This window comes from Suricata suricatta, chromosome 9 (assembly GCF_006229205.1).
Source record: "Suricata suricatta isolate VVHF042 chromosome 9, meerkat_22Aug2017_6uvM2_HiC, whole genome shotgun sequence".
NCBI lineage: Eukaryota > Metazoa > Chordata > Mammalia > Carnivora > Herpestidae > Suricata > Suricata suricatta.
The window spans coordinates 28167610-28181282 of NC_043708.1; the positions used below are offsets into that span (position 1 = coordinate 28167610).

Below are 13673 nucleotides of genomic sequence, written 5' to 3' on the forward strand. Positions count from 1 at the left end.
AGTTAAATGGTACCGACCAGATACGCAGACAGGATCCTGGCACATGAGGTCGACAGTACACAGAGAAGGGCCGCGTGGCTGGGGGAGGCAGCCTGACAGACAGCGTGGCGGTGGACACCCACATGCTTAGGGACTAGGCATGGCTGGCTGGGAGGGGGAGGGTGGGGTGCACATATTCCTAAGTGGCGTGGCATGAAAGGGGTGGATTTGGGTGCAAGGAGAGCCACACTTAACCACATGTGGACCTTGGAGCAGAGGTGGCAAGGGCAGAGGGTTTGCAGGGATACTGGAATCCTGAGCCATCTCTCCTGCCTCCCCTTTCCCAGACCCCATGCCCCTCCCCACTCTCTCTTCCCTTCTTCGCCAAATCCAGCTGTGTTCCTCCTGCTTAGCTGCCCTTCAACACTGATATGCTGAGGGTTCCTGGGGCCCCCGACCCAGTCCAGACAACAAGGGCTGCAGGGAACATGACTTGATTCCCAGGGAAGGAGAAATAAGAAGTTGGGTGCACCTGCTCTATGGCTTAAAGGAAAGGCAAACACTGTGGGGTGGGGGAGGGAGAAGAAAGGGGCATCAGGGAGGGAATGGTCCTAGGAGTGACTTCTGGTGCCAGATTGGGCATTGGGGGATGGGCTTGGCACCTGTAAGATTTTCTACCCAGATTTTCTGCCCAATCGTGGCTTCATCTTCATCCCTGAACTGGTCAGGGAGACAAAATCTGTGGTCAGGGAGTGGGATTTTGCAGTGAGGGGCTCTTTCTGGTTTCTTAAGGGACTCGTTGGGGTCACTGTGAGCCCTGAACTCTTGGGTCGAGCCACCACCTTAGTGACACTCCCTGCTGTGGGCAGAATGCTTGCAGACCAAGGTAATGGGAACGTGGAGACAGGATGCCACACCCTGGACTTTGGGAGGTGTGCTGGGGCCGTGACTTAGAGAGGGAGCAGATAGAGAAGGGAAAGAAGAAAAGAGAAAATAAATAAAACCCAAGGGATGGTATTCTCATTTCACGCCAGCAGCAAGCAGCAGGCAAGGGTCAACAGTGCTAAGAAAGGCAGGCCTGCCCCTTCCCAATGATACCTTCTTCTTGGCCAGCAGCAAGTCCTGGTAAGCATTTGACCGGAGGAAGCGGGCATAGCTGTCACTCTTCATCAACTTGTAGATGTGTTCCTGGGAAGGGGAAGAAGTGGGAAGATGCAAGAAAGAACTATCAACCAGTGCTAAGGGGAGTCGCAATGCAACTGACCGCCAGTTTAGAGCTCACAGGTGCTCCGCGCATCTAGAAACACTCGCTATATGTTTGTTTGGTCTTTTCCCACCCAGAAAACCAAACAAAGTGTATTTTCTCTCTTAGAATGAAACATCCTGGAGGGCCATGTGCCAAAGGCTTTGTAATCGGGCCTAGGTGCCATGTTGAGCTGCAATATTGCTTCATGATTAAAACCAAAGGCACAGCAATGAGAAGGACCAAGTACTGATACACCTGGACACTTGGGTGAATCTCAAGGGAATTACGATGAGTGAAAGAGCCAATCTCCAGAAGGTTGCATACTGTTATGATTCCATTTATATAACATTCTTGAAATGATGAATCAGAGAAATAGACAGCAGATTGGTGGTTGCCAGGGGTGAAGGATGGGAGGGGAAGGGAAGGAGTGTGCTTATAAAAGACAATATAAAAGATTCTTGCAGTGGTGAATGCCTCTCTGTCCTACACATGTGATGGAGTTGTACAGAGCCACACACACACACACACACACACACACACACACACACGAGTACAAGTTAAATTGGGACATCTAATATTCAGTGGATGTAGCAATGTCAGTATCATGTTGTGATATAATACTATGGTTTTGCAGATGTTACCATTACAGGAAACTGGGTAAATGGTACATCTCTGTATTATGTCATATGCCTGCATATGAATCTAGAAGTATCTCAAAAGAAAAAGCTTAATTAAAGGGGCACCTGGGTGGCTCAGTCAGTAAAGCATCTGACAGTTTGTGAGTTTGAGCCCCGCGTCGGGCTCTGTGCTGACAGCTCAGAGCCTGGAGCCTGCTTCAGATTCCATGTCTCCCTCTCTCTTTGCCCCTCTCCCACTCTCACTCTGTCTCTCTATCTCTCAAAAATAAATAAACATTAAAAACTTTTTAAAAAGCTTAATTAAAGAAACATAGGCAATGATGCAATTAGGTCAGTTGTATATATTAGGGCCACCATCCCATCCTGGAAGGGTACCCTTGGCAACCTTTTGTGGATCATGTGAGCAGGTGCACCAGGCCTAAGGCTTATATCCAAGAGGGGCAGAAGCTGTGGAATGGTGTTCTCTTTTTTCCTGGGCTCCTGGAGACATTTGCATTCTGATCTTGGTGATGAATTTCACCCTTGACTTCCAGCTAACTCCTATAGTCTGTGGCCCTTCCTAACAGATCTGTCCTCAACAAAGGCAGGAAAAGTCTGGTTCCTTAAAAGAGGGAGTTTGTTGATTGAAAAAGCATTACTTATCAGTTGTGATGGAATCTACCTCAGCTATACAGGAAAGCCTGGCTGTCCCAAGAGAGGACCTATTAAGAGAGACAGTGGGCTTTATTTATTTTTTAAGGTTTTATTTATTTTAGAGAGATAGAGAGAGACAGCGTGAGCAGGGGAGGGTCAGAGAGAGAGAGAGAGAGAGAGAGAGAGAGAGAGAGAGAGAGAGGGAGACACAGAATCTGAAGACAGGCTCCAGGCTCTGAGCTGTCAGCACAGAGCCTGACGTGGGACTCGAACCCACTGAACCACGAGATCATGACCTAAGCTAAAGCCGGATGCTCAACTGACTGAGCCACCCAGGCACCCCAAGAGGGACACTGGGCTTTAACTAGGGATGGTGGGACTGCTGGCAGAGGCTGGCCTGGTAGAGGAAGCATCTTCCCTTACGTTCACTCAGTGTTCATACCCCGAAGCTGGATAAGGACTCCAGCACTTGGGAGAATGAAGAGCTGGTCAGTGAGGGGAGAGGGCTCAGTTGAGAGGCTGGACTGGTCATTAAGACCTCTTCTTTGGGTACTTGCCTTTCATAGGAGGGTAGAGGAAGAGAGGTCTCCCCTTAGCTGGCAGGGGCTACATTGTAGAGATACCTGGCTAGGCTTCTATTGACCCCAGAGGAGCCCTTGACAATGGCAAGGCTTTGCTGGGAGGCTCTTCCTTCTCACTTCAAAAGAAAGTGAAAGTAGAAAGCAAGAAACACCTTGGCCACATGTGGATCCTATTGTGTCTCATCTTCTGTTTGGGCACCAGCTTCCTCCCTCTTGGAATGCCCCCGTGTTTACAATAGCAGGGTGCAGCCCAGCTGATGGGATAGTGGCTTGGATCTGAGCTGACTTTGATAACCCAGATGTGTTGAATTTAATGAACTTAGAACACACTTCACTTAGTGTTTTCCTGCAAATTTCAGACAAAAATCCAGCCCACTCTAGTTTAAATTCCTTGAGGGTGGGAACAGCACCCTCAGGTGCTGGGTGGTTTTTTTTTTTTTTTTTTAAACTCATTTTGTGGATAGTGTCTGGCACAGGGTTCAATGTTAGTGGAATTTACATTGTTTCCAGGGTCACTGAAGTGCCTGAGTTTAACACCCAGCAGGTGTGCAGGCTCCATACGTGTTGTGATTTATGCTCACATCAGTTTGTGCCTTCCGCGTGGAAGGGGAGCAGAGCTCACACTCAGTTCAAAGGAATCCTGTGTGTGAATGTCTTGGGTTATCTCTAATGCTCTCGGAGCCAAGGCCGAAGCACTGCTTTGGCCTTTGTTTTCAAACATTGTCTCTTTAAATTGTTCTAACATTTAAATCTTAGGTATAAATGTTAATCCAGAGTAAAAATGACTCATTGTCTCCTTCTTGTCTCAGGCATCACTTCTGTCTGGCCGACAGAGCCAGGTGTCTTCTGAGTCATTGGGAGAGACCTGTCACTCATGCCTGGACCCTCTCCACACCCCTCTCCAAGGTTACAGGTCCCTGCTTCTTATCCTGGCTTCTCAGAGGAATATAAATCCCAGGTATATCACAAAACAGCACCCTGCACCCCCCACCCCCGCCTCAAGAGAGGTAAGGAAATCTCTCCTAGCCTGGCACTTCTGGCTTTGGCAACAAATTTCTCCCCCCATCCAACTAATTCCACCAGCCTCACTGTGGGATGGAAAAGCCTGGTCCATTAAAAGAAAGAACTGGTCGATTAAAAAAGAGCAGGATAAAGCATTTTAGTCACATAAATATTCAGCAAGTGTTTAATGAGGGCATACTAGGTGTAGGCACTCTGTCAGGCACTGAGGTTACAGCCTGAACAAGACAGATGAGGCCCCTGCTGTCATGAAGTTTCGATTCTATTAGGCAAGACTGATGCACAAAGTTGATAGACTACTCCTCCCAAAGTAGTCTCAGGTCCCAGCCACTAGTGAATTTTGCTTGGCTCCTTGCAGTAGCTCTCACGGGTCACCTTTGTGGATCTGGGCGTGGATTTGAGCTATGAGCTACAAAGAAGAGGTGAAAGCACAGGGTGCTGTGAATGTTGCATATGGGATGGATGGCCTATCCTGCCAGAGGGGGGAAACGGTCATCTGACCAACCAGGGATCCTCATCAAGGTCGGGATATCTGAGCAGACAGAGAGAAAAGTATCTCCCAGTTCCATGGGGATGGAAAGTGGGTGAGTCTGGTCTTTCCACGGCATAGGGGGTCAACCAGAGCAAGAAGGGGTGAACAGGACGGAGTGGCCAACCATGATGGTCTACTCCCTAGGGTCTCCATGTGGGTCAGAGGGGCAGTGTGGACACCACTCTCATTTTCCCCATCCAGATGCCAACTCCAGGGCCAGAACCAAGGTGGAGATGGTATGGGGTGAGGTAGAGTGTGAGGCATGACCTATTGGAGATGGGTTAAATAAGGCGGTCTTAATCTGCCAACCCCATTACTAGCCCTTGGCCATCAGTAGGACAGTCTAAAATTATCCAATGAGGGAACAACCACCAAAGTAACAATAGCAGGTGCAAAGCACAGGTCTGAGAAGGACAATGTGATGATGTGTGCAGATCTCCCATGACCCCTGCAGGCCCCGACTTCAGGCCCTTCTGGCCCGGGTCTCCATTTTCCATAGTCCAAAGATCCATGACTCTCCCCTACCCTCCTTTGCTCCCCCAAGCCAAGAAATGGTGCCTTTGATGTACCCAGTTTACGGAACCCTGTTTTTTCCTCCTTGCCAGCTTTGTCAAAGAAGCACAAAGACAGTAAACAGGGTGGGTGAACAGAGAGCTGAGGTTTTTCTGGGAATGAGAATTAAGATAGGACTCAGGGTCTTTGGCCAGTTCCCAAATGCAATGAGTTTATCACTGCCAGGGACAGCAAGTGTACAAAGCTCTTGGCAGTGACCTCTACTGATTTATGGGAGGTTCTGGTTTGTTTCTCCTGCTCTGCAGACAACCAGTCTTAAGGGAAATGTATATCCAGAATCTGCAAAGAGCAAGGGAGCTACTGGCAGAAGCAGGGAGCCCCCACTGACAGAATTCCTCAGGGCTTAGAGAAAAAATAAGTTTGATCTTCTCATTTCTTCTTTGCCTTTTCTTGTCTTATCTTCTCTTCCCATCCTCCCTTCCTTTATGCCCTTTTTCTCTCCTTTCTTCCCTTCACTCCTTCTTCATTTCCTTCCTCTCTCCTTATTTCTCCTCCTCTTCTACCTCCCCAAATGCCTCCCCCTCCCCCTTTTCCTCCTTCTTCCTTCAGCTTCCCTTCCTCAAAAAGGGACAGCTGAGTGGACAATGAAAAAAGTGGAACAACCAGGGTCCACATCTGCCTTCTCAACACATGGGAAGGGTGTCACCTACCCCAGGGAGGGCGAGGATGGTTCTCCATGAGCTGTCTTACTGATGGTCTAGGGCCCTAAGTCTTACTGGATGTCTTAGCCACAATTCTCTGTGGGGTTTGGGAATCACACTCCCGGAGCAGTTGACAGGTGTAGTCCTGGGATGTCACCCTTATGAGACACTCCACCCTCATTTCCCCTTCTGGACCCAGCCCCAGGACCGAGAGCTCTGCTCATCTGGGATTATAAGGCAGAAGCAAAAACAACTGGAATCAGTAGGGTGCAAGACTCATGTGGGAGCTGGAAGAAGTGAGCGGTGAAAGCTGTCGTAAAGCCATACATGCTTCAAAGCTGTTTTGCTGTGATAGTCCTCGTTTGGAATTCTTTATTTTTAGGCAAAACACGGTGACCCCCCGAAGCACTGGGAAGGTAATCGGACAAATGCTGGGGGCCTTGGGTCCCAGGCATGCTGGAGCAGCTGAATTACTTAAGAGCACCCTCATGTCCTCCTCATTGCTGTGGGTCCTAAAACAGCTATGGTCTCATTTCCCAGCTTTCGAACATCCTCCTGGAGTGGGAAACCACTCAGCTGGAGCATTGTACAGCTGCCAAGAGCCCTTCTTGTGATTTTCAAGTGCCCTATTTTTCTTTTTGCAGATACATGTGCCTCATCTCCGCCCTTCACACCCATGCTTCCCGGAACAACATCTAGACTTTGGGAACTACTGGATCCGATGCAATCTGTTAGAGGAAGTTGAGCCCATGAGGCAGAATGTGAACTTGCTGGGCAATGGTGGGAGCCAAATACTTAGATTCAAGTCCTGCCCCTGCCCCTTTCTGGCCATGCTGATCACATGATCAAATGAACAAAGAGCAGTGAAAGCACTGCAAAAACTGTGTACACGTAAAGTAATAACACTAGTTGGTCTTCATGTTGTGACTGCCCTTGCTAGGGATGACACGGGCTGGGGTGTGTGTGTGGGGTGAGACCAAAGACTGCAAGATCCCTGGGGCGGGAGCAAAGGTGAGGCAGAGCCCAGCCACATTATTTTGTTTAGTTGCTATTGTTTGCTTCGAGTCAGTGCTGAGATTGAAATAGCTCCATGTTACAGATAAAGATACTGAAACTCTAAAAGGTTAAGTGACTGGCTTAAGTACAGAGCTAGGATTTGAACTCAGAACTGTGTGGCCACCCAAGCTCATGTTCTTCCCTGGCAATGGGAACATGTTGTTTCTCATTGTCCTTGAGCTGGGGTTTCCAGGGGAGTCGGTGTTGTGTGTCTGGGACAAACGAAGCCCTCAGTGTGTGGCCAGCAGTAACATTAGGGGTCTCCTCTTGAGTCCTGAGCTCGGTCATCCTAGTAGTAGATGAACCACCCCTTGGGAACCATTTACTACCTCCACCATCAGTGATGGTAATGGCTGGGTCACCCAGGGCAACTGGCTCAGATTTCTTACTTCACAGTCCATGGACAACTTGCTTTCTGTACCGGGAGGAAGGTCCTGTTCTGGCAAAGCTCTGGGGGCTGACTGAGCCCTTGGGCAGTCATAAGCAGCAAGTCTGTATCAATGTAAATCGCTCAGAAGATCCCTTTCAAGAGACTCTTGAATATCCTACACCAAAAGCCTTCAGATCCTAGGCATGGAGGCCTAGGGAAAATTAGCACTTGTTTCAACATGGGTCCTGCAGGAGGACAGAAGATAGGATTGCACAGTAGTAAAGACTTGAAGTGGGTCTTAAATCAGTCTCTGCAAAATAGATATAGGAGAGACAACAGAAAGAATGCCAGGGCAATATGGATACCCATTTGCATGAAAGGTGATAGCTTGTTGTCCTCATGGAGACAGCTTTGGATAACCATCCTAGAATCATATGGATCTTAAATGAGAAGCCCTCATTTGGATTTCTTTGTCCTCCTAACAGAACAGGGGGACACTTATTTCTATGTAATGTAGAATTCAAATCCTAAGAGTGTGTAAGAGTACATTCTCATTGGTCTTTAGGCTGAAAAGCATCTGTATCAACAGGTTCAATTTGACTAACCAAAGGGTGCAGTACTTTGATGCTGTTCAATCCCTATTCTTTAGATAAGAGCACCTTTGAAGCCTTCTTTGTGTATTGCCTTTTAGGTACCCAAATACCATGGGTATCAACTTAGACAAGTGTTTTCCTTTTCCTTTTCATGGTCATGGGATTTGGTGCAAGAAACCTAGGAAGCATCAATAAAGAAATTTTGGCATTTATTCCTCTAGTGCCTTCCCTCCAGGAACTTCTAGTCTGCGTGGTACTAAGCAGAACCAGATCACAAACAATGGATTTGTTTTTTTGGAAGATGCATCCCTCCCTCTGCTGCTCATCTTCCTAAAATAAAACCACCCACAGACTAAAATGAGTAACTCCTGGAGCGATGAGTGCCGTGGCATTCTTTATTAAAATATGTGTGGCATGGGAAGTCTACCAGGAAATGCCCTCCAATTGAGGATTAATATCAGGAAACTTGGTGCAGTCTTATGATACAGGCACACAATGTCACCCACACCCACCACTAGAGCAAAGAGGAACAGCCTTCACCAGGCTATAAAGGCTCCTATTTCTGAGTAATCTGGGACAAACGTAAATGTGTACTCCATTGGGCTCTGGCTTTTAAACAAAGGAAATGTTAGAAGCCTTGCGTTCCTTAATCAAGTTCCTTTTAAACATCTTAATTGAGATAATAGTAGAAACTTTTGTGTTAAGGCTTCTTGTCAGCTTAGGGGAGGTCAAGACTTGCTGGTATATTTCTCATCTCTTTCATTACCATCCTCATTTTGGCCTTGAGGTTGCTCTTTGATCACTCAATGCATGGATGATGGCCAAGTAGAGTTTCAGTAACTTAGATGGAGGCTTACTTAAGGGAAGGGGCCCTCCTATGTATCTGTATATTCCCAGAGCCTAGAACACCTGACTCATAGTGGGTATTCCAAGTTTTACTGAATTGGCATATTGTAGAAATTTAACTTAACTAGTATTTATTGATCACCTACTATATATGTTCCCCAAGGTTGTTTGGTGAGATTTTTTAGAGTGGAAAGCCATGGGACAAATTGTCCTTCTTTTGTCTTCACAGGTGCAGCTGAGAGTATTCTAATTCTGGACTGAGTTGTCAAGGAAATTTTTTAAAAACTGAACCACATGCAGAGCATCACTTTAGTGCCATAGGGACTTATGAAAGGTAAAGAAGACCAAATTCTCACTCCCATCAAAGAACATTCAAATCCAGAGGTGCTGGCAGGCCCAGACGGGCCTCAGTGGGGCACTTCAGCAGCTGCTGTAGGTCAGGAGAGCAGCAAGGCTGGGACAGCTTGGAAGCCAACACAGAAATCTGTAGGAACTAGAGCCAAAAACTGGGTTGGTCTGCCCAGTTAAACTGTCAATTTGTTTGATGGACAGATTTCCAATCCAATCCAATCCAATCCAATCCAATCCAATCCAATACAATCCAATCCCAATGAAGTGTTTTCTTAGGGCTGTTTTGTTTGTAAGAATGATGTGCTCATAGATAGGCTCTGATTATGGCAAAGAGTCATCCAGGCCTCCTGCTGCCTTTGCAATTTCTCTCACTGTAGAACTTCATAGCCCACAGGTCGAGGTCTCCCAACTGGACTGGGAGAATGTTCGAGAAACGGATGGATGGGAAGATGGAGACATAGTTGAGCAGATCTAGTGACACAGTCCTGGGGATATGTGAGACTTTTTAAATTGAAGCCAGGCAGCCACTGTGCCAGCCAATTGATGCCCAACTCCCTCCTGCAGCTTGTGGAGGCTCTGGAAAGAGGCGAACTCCCAAAGAGGAAGTCTTAAGTTCTCAGTACTTCCTGTGGTTGCATTTTCTCCTCCCAAAACTACCAGCAAAGCTTTAGACTACTACATACCCCGAGATTCAGACCTTTCTTCCTCCAGCTCTCCCTGCACACCACCTCTGAGGCCCTCTTAGCCCAAAGCCTTCGATGCTTTCCTATTATCTTCAGAGTGAGAATGAATTTCTCAGGATGACACTTGAGGCCCCAAGCATTTGGCTCCTACATGTGTTTTCTGCATTTCTCTCCTCAGAACTCCTTAGAAGAGCAGACATCTTGGGAGAATTCTTTCTTGATCTAGCTTGGAATGCTAAGACCTTGGGAATACTAGAGCCATTACTTTTTGCGAGTTCACCCATATAAATACATAGCACTTTTTACTTATTCAAAAAATTTTCAGGGCTGTTAGCTTATCTGGTTTCCCAGAAATCCTTAGAGGACTATGCAGAAGACACCATCCCCATTTCATAGGTAAGAAAACTAAGGCACACAAGGTCAAGATCCTTGCCTGAGACTACATAGCAGGTGAATGGCAGTGCAGGCCATCTGATGCCCATTGTTGAGAACAGAGAATTCAATCCTTAGTGTAAAGAAGTGAGTCCTTAAAAAAATCATGGCCCATTTTCTGTTTTTTTTTTTTTTTCTCCCCTTACAAAGCTGAATCTATGAAATTGGAACAACACAGCAAACAGCTGAGGGCTACGGTCACAGCCCACAGACCTTTATGGAAGATTTGGTCTTGGCCCAAATTTTCAAAAAAGCCAAATGGATCAGCAAAACACAAGTTGCAAATGCGGGGCCCATGCTGACGGGGTATCTTGTGAAATATTTCCACAGGAAGCAAACACAGGCAATTAACTTTGCTATAACAATGCATGCGGTCAGATAAAAAACAAAATCCTCAGAGAGAGCCTGCGCCCCACCCCCAGTCCCCATTTCAATGGGATCCATGAATCTGGCTGAGCCTTTAATCTGGCTCCTGACCCCTAATAGTAGGGCACATACTGACACTTCATTGGCATTCTGACCCCTGTAGGGGACTTCAGAGAACGCTTGTGACCAGCTGAAGAAGAGATCCGGATCCTAACTAGGGAGGATTTCAAAGGGTGTCATCATTCCCACTTTGCAGATGGGCAAAATGAGGAAAGCAAGCTTAAAAGATTTAAATGTCTAGGCAGTTACAATCCTAGACAAAGCATGTGACAGAAGCAGGATCAGAGCCTGCTTCCTGGCCAGGCCCTTCTTTAGAGACTAGAGTTTTCTGAGCTCTCAGCCTGGTACCCAAGCCCTGAGCACTAACAATCCAGGGGCCGTGTGATCTGAGCCACAGACACTTGGTCAACAAGTTGGGAGATCTGGGTGCAAGTCCTGGCTTGTCATGGGCTGTTAAGGCTTTCAACCTCTCTTCTTTACTGAGAAACTTCTCCATAACACCTGTATAGCTGGGGAAGGCAGCAGCGCTGACGAGGAAGGGTAAGCAGTATGAGCATTGTGGGACTGGCTGACTTCTCTAGGTCCGTCCGTCAGCTCTCTGACCTCCAACCCCCAATGGGAAACATTTGCAGGTTGGTTTATTGTGCTACAGATCCCATCTGCCTTCCCTTCCAAAGAAACAGAAGCTTAACTGTTCCCATCCTTCTATTTTCTACCTTTCTGGGTTTCTTGAAGTGTTTCAATGATTTTCATGACCTTCTGTGCAGCACAGGCATCTCAAACTATAGTGTGTAGCTCATGTCTGGCCTGCTATTTCTTTATGTGCTGTGAGCTAAGAATGGTCTTTACCTTTTTAAATGGTCAAAAAAAAATTTCATGAAAAACTATGTGAAATTGAACTTTCAGTGTCCATAAATAAGGTTTTTTGGAATATAGCCAAATCCATTCCTGTGTGCTGTTTACACTGTAATGTTTTGCAGTATTGCTGTTTTTATATCACAAGGTTGAGTGTGGTGACACAGACTATATGACCCACAAAACCTAAAATTTATCCTGTCTGGCCCTTTAGAGACAAAGTTTAGGTTTTTTTCCCACCAACCCCTGGTTGAGCATACAAGGCAGGCTACAGAATCACCCTATTTGCATAATGACCTAATACACATAAATTGAGGAGGAAGATACACTAAAATGGGGCTAAAATTACATGCAATTATTTGAAAAATTTCCACCAAACATGTTAAGCATAAAAGTATAAAATACATTAATAACATTTGGAAAATAACATTGTAAGTATTTATCCTGTCTTACTGCTGGCCAGATCATTTTACTTGTTGATGTGCTTCATTTCCCCTGGTCCCCTTCCCACCTTCATGCATAGGGACCACTATCTCTGTTCTACAGATGAGGAAAGGGAGACCCAGGGAGTTTAAGTATTTCCCAAGGTCACACTGTATGTTTATGGTGGAAAAACACTTAGGAAACAGTTGAAACAAATTTGTTGAGGAAGAGTGTTTTATTTGAATTCATAGGAGACCAATTCTAACAGATAATGAGGAACTCAGAGAGGCTATCCTCTCTAGCTCTGTCCACTGAAAAGGCCTAGAAATGATGACCAAATCAGGAACATTGAGCACCGCCAAGTGCCCAGATTATGGTCTCTAAAAACCATTTCCCAATAAGAGAAACTAGGGGTCCTTGGAGAAATGGCTGATTCGAGGTTTCAGGAAAGGCCTGGAATATCTTAGCTTCCTTGTTATTTATTTGGAAACATCAAGACTATGAGGACTGTGTTAAAAGGAGCCACTGGCTAGAGATGACATAATTCAAGCATCAATAGAAATAATAATAAAATTGGACTAGAACGCATCAAATATGTTTAAACCTATGAGTTTATAAAGATACTAAAAACAAAACAAAAAACCCTAACTGGTCACCATTAGAAGATGATAGAAACCACTCATTATTTTGAAAACTAAAAAATAAAGAGAAAGAATCACTTATCCTATCTTTCCTATATAAATTGTAGTACTAGATAACCTAATAGTATATGTATTTGGTTATTTGTGTTTCAGCTAACAAATGAAGAAAATGATAGGATTAGAATATCACCATTTTGTAGCTCCTAACTATTCATGGGTCTAAGCAATAAATATCAATAGCTGCTAAAATCACAAAAAGAGACAAATCTAGACCTTAAGTGTCTTCTGACAAGAGAGCACAACATAATTTATGAAGTAGTTTTGCCCACAAGAATCAAATGTAAATCCAATTAAATACCTAAAGCAAACTACTAACTTATGAGAAATAGAGAGTAGAAGAACATGTCAAATAGCACCACTGAGCTTAAAAAAAAAATCCAGACTCTGGGAATCTCTACAGGACATAGAATATAATTTCTTTATGAAATAAATTGTAAGAGGGCAGGGAGGGGAGAAATAGGGATATAAAAGAAACCTGTAAATTAAAAAGCACTTGAAAGACATGTCAGTCTACTGCAGCGTGTGGGCCCAATTTGGATTTTGATTTTAAATTAAAGGTTAAAAAATGGCATTTATGCAACGGCTATAAATTTGAACACTTGTTTGACATTTAATGTATAAAGAGAATGTTGCTAATTTTTAAGGTGTGATAATGGTGTTAGTAATGTTATATACCTAACTATTCACAGAGGAAATGATGTAATGTCTCAGATTTACTTTAAAAATAACCCAAGGGTAGCTGAAAAAGTAGGTGTGGATGTGGACACAAATAAAATAAGATCAGTCCTGTATTGATGATTGCTCAGGCTGGATGAGAATCCATAATGGTTTATTCTGCTCTGTCCACTTTTCCACACATTTCCATAATACAAGGTTAAAATAAAGCCTTCCTAATGTCATGCTTTGAGTGATAATAGTAGATGGGGTGCATCATGGTTCTGACAAGTATTCCTAGTCTTATATTTAATGAGTGATGGAGAGTTGGGTTGTGTGTTTCAGATCATTCATCTGAGGAGCTTCTCCATCACCCAAGGAGCTTCTCTATCACCTAAGGAGCTTCTCCATCACCCAAGGAGCTTCTCCATCACCCAAGG

General features: G+C 45.2%; 1 protein-coding gene across 11 annotated transcripts in view; it reads right to left on the reverse strand.

The window, feature by feature from the left end:
• Nucleotides 1-13673, reverse strand: part of RGS6 (regulator of G protein signaling 6) — a 546475-nt gene that overhangs the window by 24644 nt on the left and 508158 nt on the right. For all 11 annotated transcript variants that reach the window (XM_029951172.1, XM_029951168.1, XM_029951170.1 and 8 more), the window contains exon 16: nt 1078-1167. In XM_029951172.1, the coding sequence (XP_029807032.1) occupies nt 1078-1167 (90 nt within the window). The remainder of the gene's footprint in view (nt 1-1077; nt 1168-13673) is intronic.